Source organism: Pongo abelii, chromosome 22 (assembly GCF_028885655.2).
Source record: "Pongo abelii isolate AG06213 chromosome 22, NHGRI_mPonAbe1-v2.0_pri, whole genome shotgun sequence".
NCBI classification, from domain to species: Eukaryota; Metazoa; Chordata; class Mammalia; order Primates; family Hominidae; genus Pongo; species Pongo abelii.
Window position 1 is genome coordinate 41730652 of NC_072007.2, and position 26324 is coordinate 41756975.

Genomic DNA, 26324 nt, shown 5'->3' on the forward strand with positions numbered 1-26324 from the left:
ACACAAGAAAACAGCTGTTGAGAAACACAGCTTCCTGATTTAAAAATAAATCAGTAAATTTCTACTAAAAGTTTCTGCTAAATTCCTTATTGCATTCTATTTCAAAGGAGGGGTGAAATATCTAGAATGCCACAATGGTTTTTAAGTATAAGGGGTTGGACCTGATGAATTTCATGTTTGTGCTCTGGGACTTTACTAGAAAAAAATGAGGGACAGATGACTAATTGCCACAATATTAATTTCATACTCACATTCCCCATAAGGCATGAAGCAAAATTTGTCAGCTTGAGGGAAATGAGACTGGACTAATTATCAGGACCTCAGCAAATAATGATCCAATATCCAAAGAACTGCAGTCTGCCATTAAATATTTGACAATTTTTTTAAAAAGTCAGCAAACTTTTCTAAGAAGAGAATGCAGGACAGGCGCGGTGGCTCACGCCTGTAATCCCAGCACTTTGGGAGGCCGAGGTGGGTGGAACACCTGAGGTTGGGAGCTTGAGACCAGCCTGACCAACATGGTGAAACCCCATCTATACTAAAAATACAAAATTAGCAGTGCGTGGTCGCACATGCCTGTAATCCCAACTACTTGGGAGGCTGAGGCAGGAGAACTGCTTGAACCTGGGAGGCGGAGGTTGCGGTGAGCTGAGATCGCGCCATTGCACTCCAGCCTGGGCAACAAGAGCGAAATTACATCTCAAAAAAAAAAAAAAGAAAGAAAGAAATAATAGAATGCAAAGACAACTACTGCTTTTGCCATAGGCAATTTTATGACCAGTAACAAGTAGATAATGTTTCTGTGGGAAATGTCTCCTAGCATATGAGATACAACATCAAATGTCGCAGGCTAATGTGAGAAACAGGCTACGGTGATGAGTGAATCTTGACTTTGAGCAAGACGCGGAAACTCCAAGGCCTCAGGTTTTGTTTTTAAATCTATAAAATAAAGAATCCAGGCTCATTGTATCACTGTACCCCTGCTGGCTTCAACCTTCTGTAATGCTAAGACCAGCCTTACTCTGTTTAATACGCGTGTCTTCCAGAATGTTCTTTAACCACAGTTCTTCTGTATGACATTTCTTCTGGTTTTGCTGAAAGAGGGGCAATGGCCACTCCAAAAGACTCCTTTATGTAAGTTCCAAACTTGTGGAAAATAATCTGGTAAATCCAAGAGATGTTATATTCCCACTTGCCATTCTGGATGTCGTCTATAATTCTAATTAATAGGGACACAGCTCGTTGGTGACTGCATGGAATTCTATCACCCCAAATGCTCACCTCTCTCTGCCTACTCTGCAGAAATCTCAGGCACTCAAACTGCAGGCAGCATCCAAAGACCTGTTCTCTTCATCAGGAGACCCAGGAGATCCCCAATCCAAGAGTTTACTCAAGACTATCAACCATTGTTTCCCGGATCAGACTATACCCATTAAATTTTAACAGCCTTCTCTGACTCAGGGACATGAGTACAGCCAGGGGGAGGAGGGGAGGAGAGATGATAAAGGAGAGATTGGGATTTTTTTGGTTGTATTTTAACGTTTGAGTTTTGGGAAGGTTGGTTTCATGGTTTTGCTTTTGGTTTTTTGAGGACTATGCTTGTTTTTGTTTTTATTTTTTTATTTTTTTTATTTTTGAGACGGAGTTTTGCTATTGTTGCCCAGGCTGGAGTGCAGCGGCACAATCTCAGCTCACTGCAATCTCCACCTCCCAGGTTCAAACTATTCTCCTGCCTCAGCCTCCTGAGTAGCTGGGATTACAGGCACCCACCACCACGCCCGGCTAATTTTTGTATTTTGGGTAGATGCAGGGTTTCACCATGTTGGCCAGGCTGGTCTTGAACTCCTGACCTCAGGTGATCCACCTGCCTCGGCCTCCCAAAGTTCTGGGATTACAGGTGTGAGCCACCTCACCCCGCCACTGTGTGTGTTTTTTAACTTAGCCTACCATTGGCTGAAATTTCCGCAGCTGAAAAATAGAAGCAAGCTCTAGTTGCTTTCTACTTAAGATAGGTATGTAAGTCCTGGCTACATCATGCCTCATGACCCAAACAGCCATTCTAGGGGCATAGGCAGCAGGCAGCATGCATAATTCCATCTGTCTCATGCTAAGATTCACGGGTGATCACTTTCAGAGAGCACGCTGAGCTTCCAGTGAAACCTTACACACTGAAAACTTACACACCACACTTTCACGGTGGACTGCAAGGTCAGCGTTTATGGGCACTACTGAGAGAAGGCCAGGGAGAGTGATGAAGTATGAATACGAAAGATGTAGAGAACGCAAAGAAAACAGAAAAGAAACATAAAGCTTATGTCCCTGACATAACGATGGGAGATATTCACTCACCACAAACAGAAAATAGAACAAGGAAGACCTCTAGCCACAGTGGCAGGCACCCAGCAGCAGCCGGGCCACTCTCAGCCCACCCACCAGAGCTTTTTCGTGCAAAATGTTATCGATGTGCTGCACGTCTTCAGTGAAAACAAATGCTAAGCACAGAAAAGTTGCAAATCTTGCAGTAAAAGCAAAACAGTAAAGTTCAAATAGAAATACTTTATTCATCTTAAAGAAAAGATTTACTTTGAAGAAAGTAGGGTAGCTGGAGACATTCTTGGAAATTCTGGTTTGCAAAACCATTGGTTTTGTTTACTATCAGGGATTTTGTGTTAAGACAAATGATATCAGTATCATTCTTACCCCTATGAACCACAATTATTACGGCCATTATGGGCCTTAAGGTAAGACAGGATAGGGTAGGATAATAAGAAAGATGGAAAAGTAGGCCAGACACAGTGGCTCACACCTGTAATCCCAGCACTCTGGGAGGCTGAGGAAGGGGATCACTTGAGCCCAGGAGTTCCAGACCAGCTTGACCAACAAAGGGAAACCCCAACTCTACAAAATTTTTCTTTCTTTATTTTACTATAGCTGCTAGCAACTGGGAAAAAAATTTTTTTTTAATTAGCGGGGTGTAGTGTTGTGCACCTGTAGTCCCAGCTCTCAGGAGGCTGAGGTGGGAAGACTGCTTGAGCACAGGAGGTCAAGCCTGCAGTGAGCTGTGTTCATGCCACTGCTCCCCAGCCTGGGCAACAGAGCAAGACTCTATCTCAAGAGATTTAAAAAAGGAAGAAAAGCAAAGGGAAGGAAAAAAGGAAAGAAAAATGGAGAAAGCAGAGAAATAGGAAAGAAATTCTCTTAAGATCAATAAATTAGAATAAAGGATGAAGAATACGAGAATGATCTGAATGTGTTAAAAACTGAACTGTGAGTTCAGAGATAAGAGGGGAAAAGCGAATGGAAGTGAAGAGACTGTGGCTCACGTGTTTCCCTGAAGCATCTGCAGGAATGTTGGTCAGATGCCTGCCGGCCTGAGAAATGAGGAGGTGGACAGTGACCAGGGATGAGTGCTTGTACTAGTCAGGATTCTCATGATAAACAGAACCCATACATATGTACATACATGCACAACACACATGTATATATCTGCATAAAGAGATTTATTATAAGGAATTGGCTTGTGTGATTATGGAGGTTAACATATCTGAAGATCTGCAGTTGGCAAACTGGAGAACTAGGAGAGCAATGGTGGAGTTCCAGTCCAAGGCCGAAAGCAGGAGGGAAAAAATGATGTCCCAGCTCCAAAGAGAGTCAGGCAGGAGAAATTCCCCCTCACTCAGGGGCAGGGCCAGAGTTTTGTTCCATTCAGGCCTTCAACTGAAAGGAGAGGAGAAGAGACGAGGCCAATCTCTTTCACTCAGTCTACTGATTTCAAGGTTCATCTCATCCAAAAACACCCTCATAGAAACAACCAGAATATCTGACCAGATATCTGGGCACCTTGTGGCCCAGTCAAGCTGACACACAAAATTAACCATCACAGCACTCATTGTGTAATAGGCCCCAACAAAAACACATGAGGAACACTGGTTACTCCTAAAACATCTACATTGACCAAGATTAGAGGACAGAATCTAAATTAGAAGTGCAACTTGGAGGCCAGGCGCAGTGGCTCATGCCTGTAATCCTAGCACTTTGAGAGGAGGAGGCGGGTGGATCACCTGAGGCCAAGAGTTCGAGACCAGCCTGGCCAACATGGCAAAACCCCATCTCTATTAAAATACAATAGAATTAGCCAGGCATGGTATTGTGTGCCTGTAGTCCCAGCTACTCGGGAGGCTGAGGCACGAGAATTGCTCGAGCCTAGGCAGCAGAGATTGCAGTGAGCCAAGATTGTGCCACTGCACTCCAGCCTGGGTGACAGAGCGAGACTCCACCTCAATGAAAAAAAAAAAAAAAAAAAAAAAAAAACAAGTGCAACTTGGAGAAGCCCAAGGAAGGTGCTGAGCATGGAAGTGTCTTGCAAATATTCCTTCCCAGCTCCACCACAGACCTCAGGCTGCAACTTCCCTGTCACTCAAGACTCCACAAGCTCTCAGAACCTCTACAAGACAGGATGGCAAATCCCCAAATTACAGGCATGGGTTTTGGTTCAGAAAGTCCAGCTCTACTAAGTGGAGTCCCCTGGCATCTACTTTTGAAAGTCCCTGTGGCCTAGGTACTTGACCTCTCCCAACCTCAGTTTCCCCATTTGCAACAGCAAATATAACAGTGCCCACCTGCTAGGATTGGCTTGTTTTGGTTTTTTTTTCTGAGACCAGGTCACTCTGTCGCCCAGGCTGGAGTGCCATGGTGCCATCATGGCTCACTGCAGCCTGAACTTCCCAGGCCAGGTGATCCTCCCACCTCAGCCTCCCGAGTAGCTGGGACTACAGGCACACACCACCACAACCAGCTAATTTTTGTATTTTTTGTAAAGATGGGGTTTCACCATGTTGCCCAGGCTGGTCTTGAACTCCTGGGCTCAAGTGATCCTCACACTGCTGTTTCCCAAAGTGCTGGGATCACAGGTACGAGCCACCATGGCTGGCCAGGATTGTCATGAGATGAGAAAGAAGCAATGGATACTAAGGAATTAGCCCAATACCAGACACATACTAGGTGCTCAAAAAAAGTCATAGTTCTTTTTGTTTTGTTTCTTATTTTATTTATTTATTTATTTGAGACAGTCCTGCTCTGTCAACCAGGCTGGAGTACAGTGGCACAATCTCAGTGCACTGCAACCTCCAATTCCCAGGTTCAAGCGATTCTCCTGCCTCAGCCTCCTGAGTAGCTGGGATTACAGGCATGCGCCACCACACCCAGCTAATTTTTTATTTTTAGTACAGACGGGGTTTCACCATGTTGGTCAGGCTGGTGTCGAACTCCTGACCTCAAGTGATCTGCTCGCCTCGGCCTCCCAAAGTGCTAGCATTACAGGTGGGAGCCACTGCACCCGGTCTGTTTTTTAATTAAATGCTTGTTCCCTCCACAAAGTTGCTGCCCAGAAAAACACCAGCCACTTCCACAGAGAAATCTTCCTGGTAACTGTCACAACTCCCTTTTCTTTCTATCCGGGGTAGGCCTGGTTTGCAGTCAGGCAACTGACTATGTCAAGTACCGAGAGGTCCCTGCAGATTGACCAAGCCTAGGCAGAAAATGTTCACACTGAGGCATAAGAATTAGGCAGAAAAGCAAATGCCTGGCAGGTTGGTTGAGAAAAAGGCCAGAGGGGCCTGGGGGACTTCCTTTGGGCAGCCAGGCCGATAATCAGGCAGCAACCACGTAACTGGCCTTGCCTCTTCCCTCCCCACAGAATATAAGGGATAATGGAAGGAGCTGCTCGTGAATCGTGCAGCTGCAGCAAACAGGCCTCCCGGGCCCCAAAAGCATTGCTACCCTTTTCCCTGCTGCCTGTTATTGGACAAAGGCAGGATGCAATTTGCCTCCTTCCCAGAATATACAAGACAACTCTGTATCCTATCATAACTGGAATCCTCCAAATTACCTCTTTTCAGAGAGGCCCCATCCAACTTCCCTACAGAAACAACAGTGCCTCTCTCCTACTCCAAGGAGAAGCACGTCCGAGATGTTTTCTTGGAATGTTTTCTTGACTTTCTGCAAGAAGCAGGTCGTGTTTAATGGTGCCAGCTCCTCCTGTAGCTCTATTGTTAGGAAGTGTCACTCTTGCCCCTGGGCACCCTGCCTCCCACGCAGATCTGAGATTCTTCAAGGCAGAACAGGTGCTCTCTCTCTGCACATTGCTTTCCTGGGCCTGGGAAAATGCAGAGCACATACTCAAAGGACCTCAGTGAAGGGCAGCATTGACCCACAGAGGCACTAGGGGGACAGGGGGACTCTCTTCCCTCCTTGAAAGTTGTATTAGTCTGTTTTCATGCTGCTGATAAAGACATACCCGAGACTGAGTAATTTATAAGAACAAAGTGTAATGGACTCACAGTTCCACATGGCTGGGGAGGCCTCACAATCATGGCAGAAGGTGAAACGCGTGTCTTACATTGGTGTCAGGCAAGAGAGAGGAGAGCCAAGCAAAAAGGGTTCCCCCTTTTAAAACCATCAGATCTCGTGAGACTTATTCACTACTATGAGAACAGTATGGAGGAAGCCGCCCCCATGATTCAGTTACCTCCCACCGGGTCCCTTCCACAACATGTGGGAATTATGGGAGCTACAATTCAAGATGAGATTTGGGTGGGCACACAGTCAACCCATATCAAGAGTCCATCAAAACAGTCCTTGTGGGCTTCAGACATCAATAAGCAGCTCCTAATCCATCTAGTGGTCAATTAAGCTAAGAAGCTAAACTGAGATTCTCAGAGGAAAAAGAAAAGGTTCGCTCTGGATGAATATGGCTGAGGTCCCACATGTTAGGACAGGCCCCGGCATCTGCGTCATCCCGTGGAGCGATATGCGGCTCCGAGGCCAGCATAAATCAGGCCCAGAGCCACAGGCATGGCCAGCCCACCGGGCCAAAGGCATGCCACAGCGCCATCCATCACACGGTGGCTGCCCAGTCACCGGCAGAGTCGGCCACGGGGACAGGAGGGCTTGGTGACTCCGGCTGCCAAACAGCAGCATGTTTGATTTAGTATTATCATATTTTTCTCATGAATTTTTAAATTCAGATAATTCACCCCGCATTACTTTTATAGATGTATATATACACACTGCATACAGGGAAGTTAGCCAAGTCTACACATGACTGAGTAATCCAATTTCAATGACCTTGATGATTCTAACATAAAGAAAGGCACTGGGCCTAAGTGGACCAGAGTCTGCAGTTCAGAGAAAGAGCAAACGCGGTGGCTTGGGAGGGGTAATGGGAAATGTGGCCAAGGACATCCCAGGAAGGACAGACAAGCTCCAAACCAACACAGCAGAAATGTGGAAGTGAAGCAATTTGTTCATACAGAAAAGGATGGACAATTAAGCCAACACCAGGCACCAGGCTCTGGGAGAAACTCAGTACCAGACAGAGTGAAAGCGTGTGTGTGTGTGTGTGTGTGTGTGTGTGTGTGTGTGTGTGTGTGTGTGTGTGTGTGTGTGTGTGTGTGTGTGTGTGTGTGTGTGTGTGTGTGTGTGTGTGTGTGTGTGTGTGTGTGTGTGTGTGTGTGTGTGTGTGTGTGTGAGACACACAGAGAGAGAGAGAAAGAGAGATAAAGAGAGAGTGAGAGATACAAAAACTAGTGTTTAGGAAGATGGTTTACAAAGGACATGCCCAGGAAAATTTGAGAGTACTTCATAAGTGCAAGGATACTGAAAATGACAAAGAAAAAGAAGCGTCAGTGCTAATACCCCGACTAAAAATCTGGTGGCTGGAAGACTAGAGGTGATGCTAATAGAGATGAAGTTGGAAGAGGGAAAACAGTAAGTTTGGGTTTCAAGTTGAACTTCCAAGATTAGCAGACCACCTTATAGAGGGCACACCCTAAGATGATTGATCCCAAATGATCCATGTTCTTGTATAACCCCTCCTCTTGAGTGTGGGCAGGACATGACAAAATGATGGGGTGTCACTCCACTGATTATATTTCATTATGTAAGACTTATCTAAGCAGGCTGGGCCTTGAAAAAGCAAACTGCTGAGCTCAGGAGTTCAAGACCAGCCAAGCCAACATGATGAAATCCTGTATCTACTAAAAATACAAAAAGTTGGCCAGGCATGGTGGCACACACCTGTAGTCCCAGCTACTCGGGAGGCTGAGGCATGAGAATCACTTGAGCCCGGGAGGCGGAGACTGCAGTGAGCCAAGATCGCATTCCAGCCTGGGCCACAGAGCAAGACCCTATTTAGAAACAACAACAACAGAAAGGTTATAAGCGCCATGGCTATGACTAGTGTCAAATTGCTTGCCGTTGTTTTAAGAAAGCCAGATACCTGGATTGGACTCTGGGGTGTTCTCCGAGGGAAACCTTTGTCACACAAACTCTGTACTTCCTGGAATCGATACAGTACTAAGTTACGTGCACCAAGTTATAAAAGACTTATCCATAATATTTTCTCACTGAAATTCTCAGGGCTTTTACTATCTCCAAAATATATTTTTCCATTTTCCATAAGACTCAAAAGTAATAAACGCTCTAATAAATCTACTACAAAGTCACTGCAAAAAGTAGAAGATGAAGAGGACTCTGATGAAGAAAGCGATCATGATGAGATGACTGAGCAGGAAGAGGAGCTTGAGGATGACCCTACTATAGTCAAAGACTATCAAGACCTGGAAAAAGCAGTGCAGTCTTTTTGGTACGATGATGTCCTGAAGACAGGCCTAGATATTGGGAGAAACAAAGTGGAAGATGCGTTCTACAAAGGTGAACTCAGGCTGAATGGGGAAAAGTTATGGAAGAAAAACAGAACGGTCAAAGTGGGAGATACATTGGATCTTCTCATTGGAGATCTTCTGAATCCAATGTATCTAGGAGATATATTGGATCTTCTCTTTGGAGAGGATAAAGAAGGAGGAACCAAGACAGTGATGAGGATTCTCCTGAAAAAAGTGTTTGAAGACTGAAAGTGAAAAATACAGAGTGGTGTTACGGCAGTGGAAAAACTTAAAATTGCCTAGGAAGAGAATGTCTAAATAAACGGATTGCTTTTTAGCAATAAAGCTGCTTTCTAGTGGTAGAGAAAGCGGTCAAAAAAAGAAAAAAAGAAAATTGCCATGTTGGAACTGCCTATGAAGGGGCTGTGTGGCAGGAACTGTGGGTGTCTATAGGTAGTGGCAATGGCCTCTGAGTGCTGAGGTGGCCTCAGGCTGACAGCCATTAAGAAGCCAGAGGGCAGGACATGGTGGATCACGCCTGTAATCCCAGAACTTTGGGAGGCCAAGGTGGGTGGATCACCTGAGGTCAGGAGTTCGAGACCAGCCTGACCAACATGGCAAAACTCCATGTCTACAAAAATACAAAAATTAGCCAGGCGTGGTGGTGCACGCCTGTAGTCCCAGCTACTCAGCAGGCTGAGGCAGGAGAATCGCTTGAACCCGGGAGGCAGAGATTGCAGTGAGATTGCGCCACTGCACTCCAATCTGGGCAATAGAGCGAGACTCCATCTCCAAATAAATAAATAAATAAATAAAATTTAAAAAATAAAAAAAAAGAAAGTGCAGTAAAATGAATACTTTTCCATGGGTTAAAAAGCAAATGGCCAAAAAAGGGGGAAAAATAAAAGTGCTACAAAGACCAACATGACCTGGCCTGCTTGACCTCACTGAACCTTCTATATGCTCCTTCTTGCTCAGCCTGGTCCAGGCACACTGGCCACCTTTCTGTTGCTCCCACTCCAGCACGAGCTGTTATTACCTCTTCCCAGAATGCTCTTCCTCCATAGCCACATTTCCTTCCATTGTTTGCCCAAAGCCTTTCCCATAAATGCCTACCCTGACCAATGTATTTTTAATTGCACTCCAGTTACCTCATGAGCTGCTATACTTTTATCCAGACCATTTATCACCTTCTGCCATGCTATAAGATTTACTATTTGTTATGTTGATTGTTTTTCTGTCTCCCCCTGCTAGAATGCAAGCTCCACAAAGACTGATTTTTGTCTGTATTTTTTGCTGATAAATTCCAAGAGTTCAGAACAATACATAGTACAAAACACGTGCTCAGGAAAATATTTACTGAAAGGTTCAAGGCAGTCATTAAGCAATGAGATTGGTCTACATGTATTACTGTAGTAAGATGTCCATGAGATCTCATAAGGTTAAAAATTTTAAGAGCATGTCAGAAAACAACATGTGTACTATGATCCTTTCTCATATATGTACAAAACAAAAACTCTCCTTTACAAGCAATCCATTCCTGAAGTCTTAACATGGGCCAGAGCAAGGTAGGCATTCACACAGGAAGTGGAGGCCATGATGTCACTGAGTAGGGTGTCCAACCCAACCCAGCAGGGTGAGGAAGGGGCCATGTGGAACAGCAGCGCAGCACGCGTGTCCAAGCCAAGCACGACAAGGAGGGCATCCACGTGGGAGGAAGTAGAGCCAGGAAAGAGATTGGTTACATACATGCCAGTTGATCAAATAAGTAAAGATATGAAGGATAATGGGCACCACCAGAGTTCTGCTTGTTGGAGAAGCCATTTAAATGTGGAAAAGGAGAAAACTAGAACAAACCTTATGGAGCTGAATCAGAATTGAAGGCATCAGTGTGAATTCATGTGTGTGAAGATGTAACTCCCTAGTGAGCGTCTCGGGACAGTGACTCCCCAATAAACAGTGAGCACACCTTAAGCCCAGATTTTGGTTTCTACGTCCCAGTGTCCACTAAAAGAAAGCACGACTCCTTAGACAAATGGCTGGTTCCCCTGCTGGGGCAAGCAAAGAATAAGATAAGCATAGAGTCCAGGCATAGTGGCTCATGCCTGTAATCCTAGCACTTCGGGAGGCTGAGGGGGGTAGATCACCTGAGGTCAGGAGTTTGAGATCAGTGTGACCAATGTGGGGAAACCCCATTTCTATTAAAAATACAAAATCAGCCGGGCATGGTGGCACATGCCTGTAATCCCAGATACTTGGGTGGCTGAGGCAGGAGAACTGCTTGAATCCAAGAGGCAGAGGTTGCAGTGAGTCGAGATCACACCATTGCACTCCAGCCTGGGCAACAAGAGTGAAACTCTGCCTCAAAAAAAAAAAAAAAAAAAGACCCTAGAACATAGGCTAGAAAGTAAGGAAGTACGCAAAGAATGACAGCACAGAGAAACAAGCTCCTCTTAGCCAGCTGAGTGGCAATATGAGTATCAAGATAATTTCATTTTTTTAATTTTTTTTTTTTGAGACAGAGTCTCACTCTTGTCGCCCAGGCTGGAGTGCGGTGGCATGATCTCAGCTCTCTTCAACCTCCGCCTCCCAGGCTCAAGCTATTCTCCTACCTCAGCCTCCTGAGTAGCTGGGATTACAGGCACCCGCCATTACGCCCAGCTAATTTTTGTACTTTTAGTAGAATGAGAGTAATGGAATATAGGCCACTGAACAAGACACAGGAAACTATGAGCGAACAGTAGAACAGCTCAGAATCTGGACCACCAGATGGGAAGCGCTAGAACACAGCAATTCCGTGACGTTGCTGCTAAAAACGCAGAACCAGATTCTAACTGTGGAAAAATTATCAGGCAAACCAAAATTGAGGAAGCTTCTAGAAAACAATAGCCTGCCATCCTCAGAAGTGTTAAGGAAAATCACAGCTGTCAAGGAAAAACTGAGGAACTCATCTCAACTGAAGGAAACCACTAAATGTGATGCAGGATTCTGAACTAGATCCTTTTGCTTACAAAGGACATTCCAGGAACAACGGGAGAAATCTGACTGGGGTCTGAGGACTAGAGGGTGGCAATGTGTCCGTGTTAATTTCCGGATATCAATGGCTATCTTGCGATTACGGAGGAGAACGTTCCTGGTTGTGGGAAGCACACACTGAGAATTCCAGGGTAGGAGAACATCAATATGTCACTACACTCAAGTGGTTCCAGAAGGGGGTTGTTGGAAGAGAAATCTCTTTTGCATTATATTCTTATCTTTCTGTGACTGTTTAAAATTTGTATATTATCTAAAGAATAAAACATTTGCAAAAAAAGATAGGTTGGTCCACAGATCATTTCTGGAAGGGTGCAGGAGAGATGGAGGAGGCTCAGGAAGGAAGACTCTCCTATCAGCTCTGCAGGGACACTGTGGGTTCTCTGCTGGCACAGAGAGGGTCATACCTGGCGGAACCCAGGACCAGGTGCATGAGGATCAGTAGCCTCCCTGCCGCCCTGGCAAGGGTGAGCTTCCTTGAGCTCCTGTTCCCATATCCGCTTGTCACTCAGGGCAAAGGGCCTTTGCCAGGGAAACTGGGAAACATCTGCTGCATTTGTAAGATTCTTTAAGATAAGATGAAAAAGTTGGCAAATTTCTCACACGGTTTCTTTATTATTTTAGGTTGCAAAGAGGTTTGTGATGTGCTACAGTTGATCAACTTTCATGTTTTTAAAACTTTTTACTTGGAAATGTTTTATGGTAGGTACATAATCCCCATGTACTCACGATATAGCTTCAACTATTCAATCATAGTTTGCGATACTCCCCCAACACTGGCTTATTTATTTTGAAGAAAATAAGCATCCTATTCTATCATCCATTGATACCTAACACTTATTTCTAAAAGAGAAGGACCTTTTACCTAAACATCATCCTACCCACCCACCACCCAAAAATCCTTAACACCACCAATTAACCATTCCCTGTTTAAACATCCCTGATTTTGTCTCCCTCTCTCTCCTTCTCTCACAGTTGTTGTGTTCAAATTAGGATCCATACAAGATCCAACATTGCACTTGGTTGATTTGATTCTCCCACAGATTCCTTCTATTTCTTTTCCTTTTGCAATGTTTTTCATAGTTGTCCTTTTCCAGTTCAACATCTTTGCAGTTTAAGATGCTCCTCTCTCCCTCCTTTTCACTGACTCCGCATGTCTCCTCCCTGATCATTTTTTTAGAAAATTTCTTATTGACAAATCTTCCATGGGCCCAGAATACTGGCACCTTATGTTCAGGCTCCGGCAGGGAGCTCAGTGGAGGAGGTAGAGAGCTCTGAGGTAGAGAGCTCTGCTAATCCCAGCACCAACTTCACAGAAAACAAAAGTGCAAGTAAATTCCGCAGAAACACCCAGACGGTCATTGCTGTACCATTAGCCAAGATTTGGGTGCACCACTGTCCCTCTTAGCTTCCTCATCTTTAAATTGAAGGCATTGAAAAAGATCATGATCATGACAGCAATGACAACGACATTAACAGGACATTTAATATTTGTCCAAAGGTCCCTCAAGATTCCTTCCAGTCAAGACTTTCTCTGATTTTAAGCATCAAACACACTTCAGTATATTAGTGGAGAGCAACATTCTGGTTAGGGGGGAGATATTTCATAAATGACAAATGAAAAGTAAGACAATGATAACAAAAGAACGGAGACCACAAATGTAGATGACAAAAGAAAACTACAGTCATCGACATATCTAAATTTGAATAACATACTATGTTTCAAAGCACTTTCTTATACATTAGCAAATCTCAGCCACACTAATAGGTAAATGATAAAGAATGGTATAAAAGGTTAATAATGGTGGAACCTTGGGTATGCAGGTGTTTCACTAAACCAGTGGATCTCAACCTGGGTGATCTTGTGTCCCCCCACCTCCTGCCTCCAGGGGTCATTTAGCAATGTCTGGGGACATTTTGGTTGTCCCAGCTAGGAAGGTGTCCTGAACTCTACTGGGCAGAGGCCAAGGCTGCACTGAAATATCCTTCAATACTTGGCACAGACTGCACCACAAAGAATTATCCAGCCCACAATGTCAGTAGTTCAGAAACTGAGAGATCCTGAGATAGGCAAGTCCCCTTGTTACCCAACTGAAACTGTACTAGACCAGGGGACTGGGGAGGCTACTGAGGCCTGAAGGCACAGGAAGTCAGACACCCTGTATTACAATCCTCCACACTGCGGGCTACCCCAACACATGAGGTTCAATAACAAAACAATTGGCCGGGTGTGGTGGCTCATGCCTGTAATCCCAACACTTTAGGAGGCCAAGGTGGGTAGATGACATAAGGTCAGGAGTTCGAGACCAGCCTAGCCAACATAGTGAAACCCGTCCCTACTAAAAATATAAAAATTAGCTGGGCATAAGGCGCAGGTGCCTGTAATCCCAGCTACTCAGGAGGCTGTGGCAGGAGAATTGCTTGAACCTGGGAGACGGAGGTTGCAGTGAGCCAAAATCACACCATTGCACTCCAGCCTGGGCAACAAGAGCGAAACTCCATCTCAAAGAAAAAAAAAAGAAAAAAGAAAACTGTCCTGGTTTGGTTTTGTTACTGAGATAGACCACAATATATATTTCTGAATCTGAACTATTCCCTCAATGTATTCATTGTACTTACCAGACACTGTCCAACTGAAGAATTTACCTGCTTAGCAGACCTGTCTCTGAATGACAGCACCTGCACTGATTTAGACAACGGGCACCTGCATCCTTGGGAACGCTTTACTCTAATGGGAGTGACCGACAATGAATATGTCCATGAGAAAGAGTCAGATGGCCATGAGTGCCATGATGAGAACAGAGCAGGAAGAGGAAGGGGAGGGGAGGGAGGGGTCTGGGGAGAGGGCTGCTACTTCAGCTTAGGTTCTCAGGGAAGCCTGTCCGGGGAGGTGATATTTCAGCCGAGACCTGAAGGAAGTGAATGGCTAGCCAGGCAGAGCTTGGAAGGACAGTATCAGGGGCATGCAGTGGGAAGGCCTGCAGCAGAGGCATGCTGCATGTATTCTAGTCCCAGAAGGAAGGCCTCTGAAGTGCCCTAAATGAGGAGGACAGGAGGTGAGAGAGAGGCGGGGCCAAATCCCTTGAGGCCTCCTAGTCCCAGCAGAAAGTCTAGCTTTCAAACAAACTGTAATGGGAAGCCATTGGAAGTTCAACCGGAGGAGTAAGGAGAATTGATTGCTATTGATTGATTGATTGATTGATTGACTGAGACAGGGTCTTGTTCTGTCACCCAGGCTGACTACAGATCAAAGCTCACTGTGGCCTCAACCTCCCAGGCTCACACGATCCTCCCACCTCAGCCTCCTGAGTAACTAGGACTACAGGCATATGCCACCATGCCCAGTTAATTTTTTTAATTTTTTCGTAGAGATTGTCTGGCTATGTTGCCCAGGCTGGTCTCAAACTTCTGGATGCAAACTATTTCGATCCCTCTAGCTATTCTGTGGAGAATGGACATTATGCAGACAAGAACGAAGAAGAAAACCGACTGAGAGGCAACTGCATTAAGAATTTTACTGAAAATCAAAACCACCCAAAAAGAGAAATATCTGCCATTGATGAAGATATTCCAAAGAAGAATTCACTCCTAAAAGCTATTTCAAAAGACAAAAGGCCCCAGATGTTTAATTATTAGTGGTCTCTTTCCAGTAAGGGTGCTGGGCAGTGTTGCCTCCCCACCCCACCCTAGATGGCGTCCGCAACCAGAAACTCTGGTGTGAAGCTATCAATAACTTTCTCCAACAGGCTGGGACTCTGGGATTTGACCATCAGGGCGTGGTGAAGGGCACCCACCACCTGGGAGAAGCCTGGCCACAGGGAGCAATGCACAAGGAACTTTTGGACCAGAGTAACAGTGAATATAAGCTCAGATCTGCGTGGTATACTCTCTCTCACATTTTATTTGTGTTCTTGAGTGTTCTGGTCTCCCAGTCTTCAAGAGCCAACTGGAGCCGGATGGTGCATGGGAAAAACGGAGGCTGAGACTCTCAGCCTGAGGTTCCATTATCTTCCCCTCTTTTTCCTCAGGGTGCTTTTCCTCGTACTTATTATTCCCAGCCAGCACGGCAACAAGATCCATGGGGGACCCACACCCAGGTTACGGTGTGGATCTAGAAAATGCACCAAGGAGGCTCCTCTGCAGGTTTTAAACAACAAGCCCCAGGTCAGTCTAGCACGTGGTAGACTCCAACTCCCCAGGAAGTTAGCCTGAGATCTGAAGCTGAAGCCACTGCCCATATTAAGGAGTTTGTCCTCTCCTCCCTGACAAACCCCAGGCAGCAGTGGGTGGGTGGTCAAGCATCGGAGGATGGTCCTCTGTCCTAGCCTTTCTTCTACCATCTCCTTCGACCACACACACACAAAGGCAGGTAGCAAAACCCCATAATCTGTGCACCACTTCGGAAGTGCCACTGTTCAAGGCCAGGCGTGGTGGCTCACACCTGTAATCCCAGCACTTTGCGAAGCTGAGGCAGGTGGATCACTTGAGGTCAGGAGTTCGAGACCAGCCTGGCCAACATAGTGAAACCCCATCTCTACTAAAAATACAAAAATTAGCCAGGCGTGGTGGCGGGCACCTGTAATCCCAGCTACTCGAGAGGCTGAGGCTAGTGAATCGCTTGAACGGGGAGGCAGAGGTTGCGGTGAGCCAAGATCGTGCCACTGCACATGTTCCTGCCTGGGCAACAGAGCGAGACTCTGTCTCAAAAACAAAAATGAAAAAGGAAGTGCTACTGTTCAAGAACAAGTATAGACATCCCCACATCCTAAGAGGTCCTTCATCCACCCAAACTTAAGCTTCACACTTCAGAGACTATTAATTACACATTACGACACCAATTACATCTGAATGCATTATAAAACAGAATCTTTGCTAAGCAATTTTACTGTTTTAATTCTTTTCTTCCACCATTTTTAATAATTAAACTCCTGTTTTTATATTAAGATGCAATTAAAAAAGAAAAGTCCTTTAAATTTTCAATCTATTTCATTTTTTTTACCTAAAGATTCAATAGCCATCCATTATAATGTAGCACACAATATAGCCAAAGGAAAAATGAATAACTTAGATAAAACAAGATGAATTCCATTTAGGGGGAAAAAAATACAAGTCTACTTATTTTGAAAGCACTTAGCATGAAATAGTCAATAAAAATATGGGGAACTCCCGACCAAACACAGATAAAACAAACCACATGGTAGCATACTCCTGTGAAAGAGAAAGCTTTACTCTGTAAAGGAAGAAGGGACAGTGAATCGGGTCTCAAAATGCTGAATTTCAGGCCGGGCGCGGTAGCTCACACCTGTAATCCCAGCACTTTGCGAGGTCGAGGCGGGCAGATCACTGGAGGTCAGGAGTTCGAAACCAGCCTGGTCAATATGGTGAAACCCCGTCTCTACTAAAAATACAAAACATTAGCTGGGCGTGATGTGTATGTCTGTAATCCCAGCTACTCGGGAGGCTGAGGCAGAAGAATTGTTTGAACCTGGGAGGCAGAGGTTGGAGTGAACCGAGATCATGCCACTGCACTGCAGCCTGAGCAACAGAAAGACGACCTCTCTCAAAAAAATAAAAATTAAAAAAATTAAAAATGCTGAATTTGGGGACTGCCAGCATTCAATTATTGATGAAGTAAAAGGACACCATTATTTAGTGTGAGCCTACCCATGCTGAATTACATTTCAAATACAAGGATAACGTCTCACGTGTACAAGAGTAAACAGGGAAAATTAAATAATTTTGATCCTTTTGTGTGTGTGTGTGAGACCTGATCTCGCTCTATTGCCCAGGCTGGAGCGCAGTAGTGTGATCATGGCTCACTGCAGCCTCAACTTCCCAGGCTCAGGTGATTTTCCCACTTCAGCCTCCCGGCCAGCTGGGACCACAGGCATGTGCCACTATACCTGGCTAATTTTTCTATATTTTTGTAGAGACGGGGTCTCTCCATGTTGCCCAGGCTGGTCTCGAACTCCTTGGCTCAAGCGAGCCTCCCGCCTCAGCCTCCCAAAGTGCCGGGATTACAGGCATGGGCCACCAAGTGCAGCCAGTTTTGATACTTTAAAGCCACAGTTTGTGAGCTACAGATTTCACATTCACATGTACTAAGGCTGAACAATGTGTCGAGGACGAGGAGTATTCCTGTGTGATCCATCTACTACAGCCTTATTCATCCTTTGTTTCTCTTCTAACCCAAAGATCAGCAAACTTTTTGTAAAAATAAAGGGCCAAATAGTAACTATCTCAGGTTTTATAGGCCATATTTCACAACTACTCGACTCTGCTGTTGTACCAAGAAAGCACAGCTATAAATAACAGGTACACAAAGGAGTATGGCTGTGTTCCAAATAAAACTTTATTTACAAAAACAGGCCCATGGGCTGTGATTTGCTGACCCCTATTCTAGTTCTCAGGGTGCTAGAAAGGAGGAGTGAAGCAGAGATACACTTAAGACACTCGTGTAAGAATACAGCAGGAATAAGCAAAGAGATCCAGTTGATCTGAATGTATCCACCAGGCATAGCCGATTACACCCAGGAGTATTCTTGTAAGACAAAAACCAAGTCTAGAGGTATTAGGTTGGTGCAAAAGTAATTGCAGTTTTTGCCCCTGAAAGTAATGGAAAAACTGCAATTACTTCTGCACCAATCTAATACCAGGGAGGCCTCATTTCTCAACAACCACAGCTCTCAAGACACGAGGGCCTCTCCCTCACAGAAGCAGCGACATTCCGTCATGGGGTTTGTCCCCTGAACTGCATGTCCACTGGAGACTCTATAGTGACCTCTCCAAACTGCCTACCTAACCCCACTTTTTTTTTTTTTTGAGACCGAGTCTCACTCTATTGCCCAGGCTGGAGTGCAGTGATGCAATCTTGGCTCACTGCAACCTCTGCCTCCCAGGTTCAAGCCATTCTCCTGCCTCAGCCTCCCAAGTAGCTGGGATTATAGGCACCTGCCACCATGCCCAACTAATTTTTGTATTTGGAGTAGAGATAGGGTTTCACCATGTTGGCCATGCTGGTCTCCAACTCCTGACATCAGGTGATCCACCCACCTCGGCCTCCCAAAGAGCTGGGATTACAGGGGCATGAGCTATCATGCCCGGCCAGCCTGCCTCTTCTTGTGTCTAGCAGCACACCAGGGCTGGGGACGCAGGCTGTGGTCACCAATTCAAAAGAGGTAACTGGTCTACCAGGGAATGACCCTACCCAGGAACTAATCAACAACTCGATGAGAGCTCAGGACATAAGCCTTTCCACTCCAGCTTTGAACTCTTACCTGCCGAAGGGCCGAGAAAAGCCCAGTGAGCCCAGAGCAGCCGTGATCAACCACTGTCACTTCACAAACCCCAAATACATGGGTTCTTCCTTCTCCTGAACACCTCTTCCTCTCACACCTCACACTCCACCTGGAGCAAACCCTGTCAATTCAACCCTCAAAGGGTTCCAGAATCTGCCGCATCTCCATCACCAGCAGCCCATCGCCAGTACCAGCTACATCGCCAGCACCCTCATCACTGTCACCTCCTAATTGGTCTCCCTGACTTTGCTCTTGCCTCACTTCCAACAGAATAGTCATGTTAAAAAAGAAGTAAGAGGCCGGGTGCAGTGGCTCATGCCTGTAATCCCAGCACTTTGGGAGGCTGAGGCAGATGGATCACCTCAGGTACAGAGTTCGAGACCAGCTTGGCCAACATGACAGGACCTCGTCTCTACTAAAAATACAAAAATCAGCCAGGCATTGTGGCGGGCACCTGTAATCCCAGCTACTCAGGAGGCTGAGGCAGGGGAATGGCTTAAACCCAGGAGGCGGAGGTTGCAGTGAGCCAAGATAGCGCCATTGCACTCCAGCAACAGAGTAAGGCTCCGTCTCCAAAAAAAAAAAAAAAAAAAAGAACAGGGAGTGAAAATCAACAAACAGCAGGCACAGATTTGGGGCTAGATAATAGACAAATAAGTGAAAAAGCAAATTTATTCACATACCCTTGATGCCCCTAGAAAGTCCTTCAAAGCACATGACAGGGCGTATATGAAAGTGTAAACTGCTCACCATATGACCGTCAGGCTTCTGAAGCTGTTTACATCTGGAATGCGACCATCAACCTGGAAGGTAAGAAAAACAAACAAACAAAAAAAAACTTCTGAGTGACAAATAGCTTCCACAAAGCCCATCCATTTTATTCCATAGAAAAAAAAGAAATACATCATTTATAAAACTCTACCAGAGGAGGCAACAGCCATCGCTAATAACAGAGGAAAGAAACAAAGGCCTTAAAATTAGAAGCAGAGGAGCAGAACCATCCAGGACCTTGAAATAAAGACGGAGTCACACAGAGTCAACCCCGGTGCATCACCCTAACAACCTTCTACAGTAACAATATTTCCAGGTCAGCAACACAGGTTCAACCAGGCTCAGAATCCTGTTCAAGGACACAAGATGAGTAATACGTTTTTATTCTATTTTTATTTTTATTTTCCTAAGATGGTTAAAATTGGGCCAGGTGCAGTGGTTCACACCCCTAATCCCAGCACTTTGAGAGGCTGAGGCTGGCAGATCACTTGACCCCAGGAGTTCAAGACTAGTCTCGGCAACACGGCAAAACACTGTCTCTACAAAAGATAAAAATATAGGCCGGGTGTGATGGCTCACGCCTGTAATCCCAGCACCTTGGGAGGCCGAGGTGGGTGGATCACTTGAGGTCAAGAATTCAAGACCAGCCTGGCCAACATGGTGAAACCCTATCTCTACTAAAGATACAAAAATTAGCCAGGCGTGGTAGCACGCACCTGTAATCCCAGCTACTTGGGAGGCTGAAGCAGGAGACTCCCTTGAACTCGGGAGGCAGAGGTTGCAGTCAGCCAAGATCAAGTCACTGCACTCCAGTCTGGGCGATAGAGGAAGATTCCGTCTCGGAGAAAAAAAAAACAGGGCCACATGTGGTGGCTCACACCTGTAATCCCAGCACTTTGAGAGGCTGAGACACGAGAACTGATTGAACCCAGGAGACGGAGGTTGCAATGAGCTGAGATGGCACCACCGCACTCCAGCTTGAGGGACAGAGAGAGACTTTGCCTAAAAAATAAAAATATATTTAAAAATAAAAATGAAAAAAATCAGCCTGGTGCAGTGGTGTGCAACTGTAGTCCCAGCTACTAGGAAGGCTGAGGTGAGAGGATTCCCTCAACCTGGGAGGTCAAGGCTGCAGTGAACGGTGATTGCGTGATTGCACCACAGCACTCCAGCCTGGGCGACAGAGCAAGAACCTGTCTCAGAAAAAAAAAAAAAAAAAAAAGGTTAAAAATTTCAAAGCTAACATATTCTTATTTTATTTTATTATTTTTATTTATTTATAGTGCAGAGTGCAGTGGCAAGATCTGTGGTCTCGAACTCCAGAGCTCAAACGATCCTCCCACCGCAGCCTCCCAAGTAGCTGGGACTACAGGCATGTGCCACTATGCTTGGTTAAAAGCTAATATATTCTCTTAATAAGGGAAGGAACAGCTTTCAAAGAAAGACAGAATTAAGATGAATGGGTAAAAGCTGAGGCAGATTTCAGGCTTGAGACCAAGGCAGGGCTTCTTAACAATGAGAACCAGCCTATAAGGGCGGTGACTGGGCCCCTGGCAGTGAGTAGTGATCTTCTTACAGGTCTTGATATCAGGCAAGGTTGATCTAGAGGTCCTTGAGGATCCCAATCAATTCCAAGGTTTTATGATGGGTCATGTTCAAGCAAAAAATTATTCTGACACTTTTTACAAATGGTAACGCAGACTTTAGGATTACAGCAACAGGTGTCAAGGTCATTGCAACAGGGAGAAAGATTGGGCTCAACTCCAAATACAGCAAAGACATCTGGAGATCAGCAGCCAATGAGCAGGGAGAGGCATCCGTGGAGGGGAAATTACTAAGAAGAGACATTAAAGTCAGGGGGATTCTTGCTAAATCAAATTAACAGGATTCCTGCTGAAGGCAGGTTGACTTAGACAACAAGGACAGGGACAAGGAACTTGATCAGGTGTGATCAGATATCCAGAATAGAGGATATCTCTCTAAACTCATCTAGCAGCTCTCTAACTTTAGCAGGATTCTTGCTAAAACTAACTGGGAAGGCCTGGAAGGTGAGGGTGGGCTAAAGGCCTCGCTGAGAAGGGGGCTCAGAGAAGCCAGATTCAAGTTTGGTCAAGGAGCAAGTCTTCATCAGTAATAGTAACTCCAGGGAACAGAGGTCCTGATACCTCGAGGTGGTGCCCAAGGCAACAGGAAAGTACTAGCCAGAGCAAAGAGCAGAATCCAGATGTCCCAGCCCCAAGCTCAGTGGGGTGAGTTATAGCTGGTGCCCAGTAATACCTGACACCGCGTAACACCTTCTAGTTTCTCCATTTCTTCCCACGTATAATTGCGCTTTTTTGCAAAATCTAGAAATGGCCGTTTCTAAACATCAAGCTACCACACAATAAGGGGAAACTACCTTTGCACATAATGCCATGTGAGCAATTTATATACAATTCCCTGTGATATCGAGGCAGATTGATTCATCATCATGAAGACAATGAGGCTTTTCAAAGTGGCCTTGTAATGACAGGCATATAAATAAAATAGGCCAAAAAAAAAAAAACTGAAACTAAAAGACTGGATTTAAAAGCCTCTGGCAAAAGCCAGGAAGCTTGTGATCACTAACAGAATTACTAAACTACCCTAGCAAAGTTAAACAAAGTTCCATAATCCCCAAATCCAAAGGAGAGCATTTAAAGCTGACCCCAGCCTGGTCAACATAGCAAGACCCCATCTCCACAAAAACTTCTTTTAAAGATTAAGTGGGCGTGGTGGCACATGCCTGTTGCCCTGGCTACTTCAGAGGCTGAGGCAAGAGGATCATTTGAGTCCGGGAGTTCCAGGCTGCAATGAACTACGTTCACAACACTGCACTCCAGCCTGAGTGACAGAGTGAGAATCCCTGTTTCTTAAAAAATAAAAATAAGGCTGGGCGCAGTGGCTCACACCTGTAATCCCAGCACTTTGGGAGGCCAAGGCGGGCGGGTAACGAGGTTAGGAGTTCGAGACCAGCCTAGCCAGTATAGCGAAACCCCGTCTCTACTAAAAATACAAAAATTAGCTGGGCATGGCAACACACGCCTATAATCCCAGCTACTTGGGAGGCTGAGGCAGAAGAATCCCTTGAACCCAGGAGGCAGAGGTTGCAGCGAGCCAAGATCACGCCACTGCACTCCAGCTTGGGCAACAGAGCGAGGCTCCGTCTCAAAAAAAAAAAGAAAATAAATAAATAAATACATACATACATAAAATTAGCCAGGCATGGTGGCATGACTGTAGTCCTAGCTACTTGAGACACTGATGTGGGAGGATTGCTCGAGTCCAGGGTTCAAGGTTACAGAATATCCGTTTCTAAAATAATAATAAAAGTAAAAATAGGCCAGGTGCGGCAGCTCATGCCTGTAATCCTAGCACTTTAGGAGATCAAGGCAGGTGGATCACCTGAGGTCAGGAGTTCAAGACCAGCCTGGCCAACATGGTGAAACCTTGTCTATACTAAAAATATGAAAATTAGCTGGATGTGGTGGTGGACACCTGTAATCCCAGGTACTCAGGAGACTGAGGCAGGAGAACTGCCTGAACCTGGGAGGTGGAGGTTGCAGTGGGCCAGGATCATCACGCCATTGCATTCCACCCTGTGGAGTTACAAGAGCGAAACTCTTAAAAAAAGTAGAAACAAATAAAGACGACAAAACTGCCTTCTTTGATCTCAAAAGTGCGATCCACTTGCTGGGCAGAAGTTATTTAAGAATACAGAAGGGTTGGTCACACACAGTGGCTCATGCATGTAATCCCAGCACTTTGGGAGGCCAAGGCAGGCGGATCACTGGAGGTTCAAGACTAGCCTGGCCAACATAGTGAAACCCCGTCTCTACTGAAACAATAGAAAAAAAATTTAGCCGGGTGTGGTGGTGTGTGCCTGTAATCCCAGCTACTTGGGAGGCTGAGGCAGGAGAATCACTTGAACCCGGAAGGTGGAGATATCAGTGAGCCAAGATCACACCACTGCACTCCAGCCTGGACAACAAAGTGAGACTATCTCTCAAAAAAAAAAAAAAAAGGCCGGGCGCAGTGGCTCAGGCCTGTAATCCCAGCACTTTCGGAGGCCAAAGTGGGCGGATCACGAGGTCAGGAGGTGGAGACCATCCTGGCTAACATGGTGAAACACGTCTCTACTAAAAATACAAAAAAATTAGCCAGGTGTGGTGTTGGGCGCCTGTAGTCCCAACTACTCGGGAGGCTGAGGCAGGAGAATGGCGTGAACCCAGGAGGCGGAGCTTACAGTGAGACAAGATCATGCCACTGCACTCCGGCCTGGGCGACAGAGCGAGACTCCATCTCAAAAAAAATGAACCTAGAAGGGCGATGTGCTAAATACTCTCAGATTGCCCTTCAGGTGACTTTCCCTCTTTTTCCTCTGGGATCCGTGCCTGGGAGGCTGCCCTTCCTCACCTTCTGGCCCTGGGGAGGCACCACGGGCAGGGATGACGGTAGGAAGAGGGTCAAGACCGTAAGAACACTGACCCCCTGCTTCCTCCCCACAGCAGCACCTGGAGATCTCTCCATCACAAGTCCCTTTTTCTCTCAGGCTTCAGTTCTAGGGAACAAAGGGGCTTCCTCCTGCTGCCCGAGTGGAACCAATCCCTGTCTTTTTTTTTTTTTTTTTTTTTTTGAGACAGGGTCTCATTCTGTCACCCAGGCTGGAGTACAGTGGCACGATCACAGTTCACTGCAGCCTTGAACTCCCACGCTGAGCTTACATGATCTTGCCCCTCAGCCTCCCAAGTAGCTGGGACTACAGCCACACGCCACCACACCATACCTGGCTAATCTGGGCAGCAGCGGGGGGGTTGGTAGAGAAAGGGTCTCATTATGTTGCCCAAGCTGGTCTCAAACTCCTGGGCTCAAGCAATCCTCCTGCCTCAGCCTCCCAAAGTGCTGAGATTAGAGGTGTGAGCCACCACACCCAGCCTGTCTGCTTTTCTTAACTCCGTGAAAACATCTTCTCTCGTGACTCTCTTCTGTCACCTGTGAGTGTGCCATATATTTTCCTGCCAAGCCTCTGACTGACAACAGTAGAAGAAGAGGAGCAGAGAATTTAAAATTCAATTTTCTGGCAAGGCACGGTGGCTAATGCCTGTAATCCCAGCACTTTGGGAGGCTGAGGTGGGCGGATCATGAGGCCAGGAGATCAAGACCATCCTGGCTAACATGGTGAAACTCTGTCTCTACTAAAAAAATACAAAAAAATTAGCCAGGTGTGGTGGCGGGCACCTGTAGTCCCAGCTACTCGGGAGGCTGAGGCAGGAGAATGGCGTGAACCCAGGAGGCAGAGCTTGCAGTGAGCCGAGATCGCGCCATGGCACTCCAGCCTGGGCGACAGAGAGAGACTCCGTCTCAAAAAAAAAAAAAAAAAAAAAATCAATTTTCTATCTTTGCCCTCAATGGAGAGGGAAGAAATAGAAAACCTGATTTTTAAGCTAGATTTCCAGGCATGGGTAGGGGGCAGGTGTGGAGCACTGTCTGAGGAGGCTCCGAGTGTTAAGAGTGTCAGTGAAAATCTTGAATTTCTTTTTTTTTTTCTGAGACATAGTCTGGCTCTGTCACCCAGGCTGGAGTGCAGTGGCGCGATCTCAGCTCACTGCAACCCCTGCCCCCCTAGGTTCAAGTGATTCTCCTGCCTCAGCCTCTCAAGTAGCTGGGACTACAGGCATGTGCCACCACACCTGGCCAATTTTTATATTTTTGGTAGAGACAGGGTTTCACCATATTGGCCAGGCTGGGCTCACACTCCTAACCTCAGGCGATCTGCCCACCTCGGCCTCCCATAGTGCTGGGATTACAGGTGTGAGCCCCCGCACCGGGCTGAAAACTTCAAATTTTATTTATTTATTTATTTATTTATTTATTTATTTATTTTTCCTTGAGACAGAGTTTCGCTCTTGTTGCCCAGGCTGGAGTGCAGTGGCACGATCTCGGCTCACCGCAACCTCCGCCTCCAGGGTTCAAGCGATGCTCCTGCCTCAGCCTCCCAAGTAGCTGAGATTACAGGCATATGCCACCAGGCCTGGCTAATTTTGTATTTTTAGTAGAGACGGGGTTTCACCATGTTGGTCAGGCTCATCTCGAACTCTTGACATCAGGTGATCCACCTGCCTCAGCCTCCCAAAGTGCTGGGATTACAGGCGTGAGCCACCACACCTGGCTAAAACCTCGAATTTTCTACACAAAATTGTGTGTATGTGTGCATTTTTCTGAAAAGAGAAATCCAGAAAGGAAAAGGTCAAAATATTTCTATATCCTCAAAAGGTGACCAAAAATTTTAAGAGACAATGCTGCCAGAAAAACCACGTAGAAACGGCCACTGTCTCGCCAGGAGAAGAGAGAGGAACAGGCAGGTGTTGGGCACCCAGGTCAGCTCCATGAGCAGGAATGCCACCTCTTCCCTTGCCAAGGGGAGCCGGGCTGGAGGAAGGACCAGCACCAGCATCCCCAGCCGCCGCCCACCCCCGAGGGGGCAGCTGGGATGGTGCGTTCCTGAAAATCTCTCACAGCTCCCTCTCAACACTCAGTGACA

At 46.0% G+C, this 26324-nt stretch overlaps 2 protein-coding genes across 13 annotated transcripts in view; one reads left to right on the forward strand and one right to left on the reverse strand.

Annotated features, from left to right (window-relative positions):
• The window catches only part of TIAM1 (TIAM Rac1 associated GEF 1), a 441301-nt gene that overhangs the window by 326770 nt on the left and 88207 nt on the right, over positions 1–26324 (reverse strand). For 6 of the 12 annotated variants that reach the window (XM_024239448.3, XM_054542447.2, XM_054542443.2 and 3 more), the window contains exon 2: positions 19745–19797. The exons of 1 other annotated variant lie outside the window; for it this stretch is intronic. The gene's annotated coding sequence lies outside the window, so the exon portion shown is untranslated. Of the gene's footprint in view, positions 1–19677; positions 19798–26324 lie in introns of all 12 variants that reach the window. 5 more of the 12 variants (XM_054542445.2, XM_054542441.2, XM_054542446.2 and 2 more) reach the window with 1 other exon arrangement.
• Positions 8226–8912, forward strand: LOC100434260 (mitochondrial transcription rescue factor 1-like). The gene has a single exon (XM_054542455.2). It carries the CDS (start codon positions 8226–8228, stop codon positions 8910–8912), a length of 687 nt encoding a protein of 228 aa, XP_054398430.2.

What these genes read in the sequence shown, in the direction of transcription:
- LOC100434260 (XM_054542455.2), top strand. Translation starts at nt 8,226, where the DNA reads ATGGCTATGACTAGTGTCAAATTGCTTGCCGTTGTTTTAAGAAAGCCA.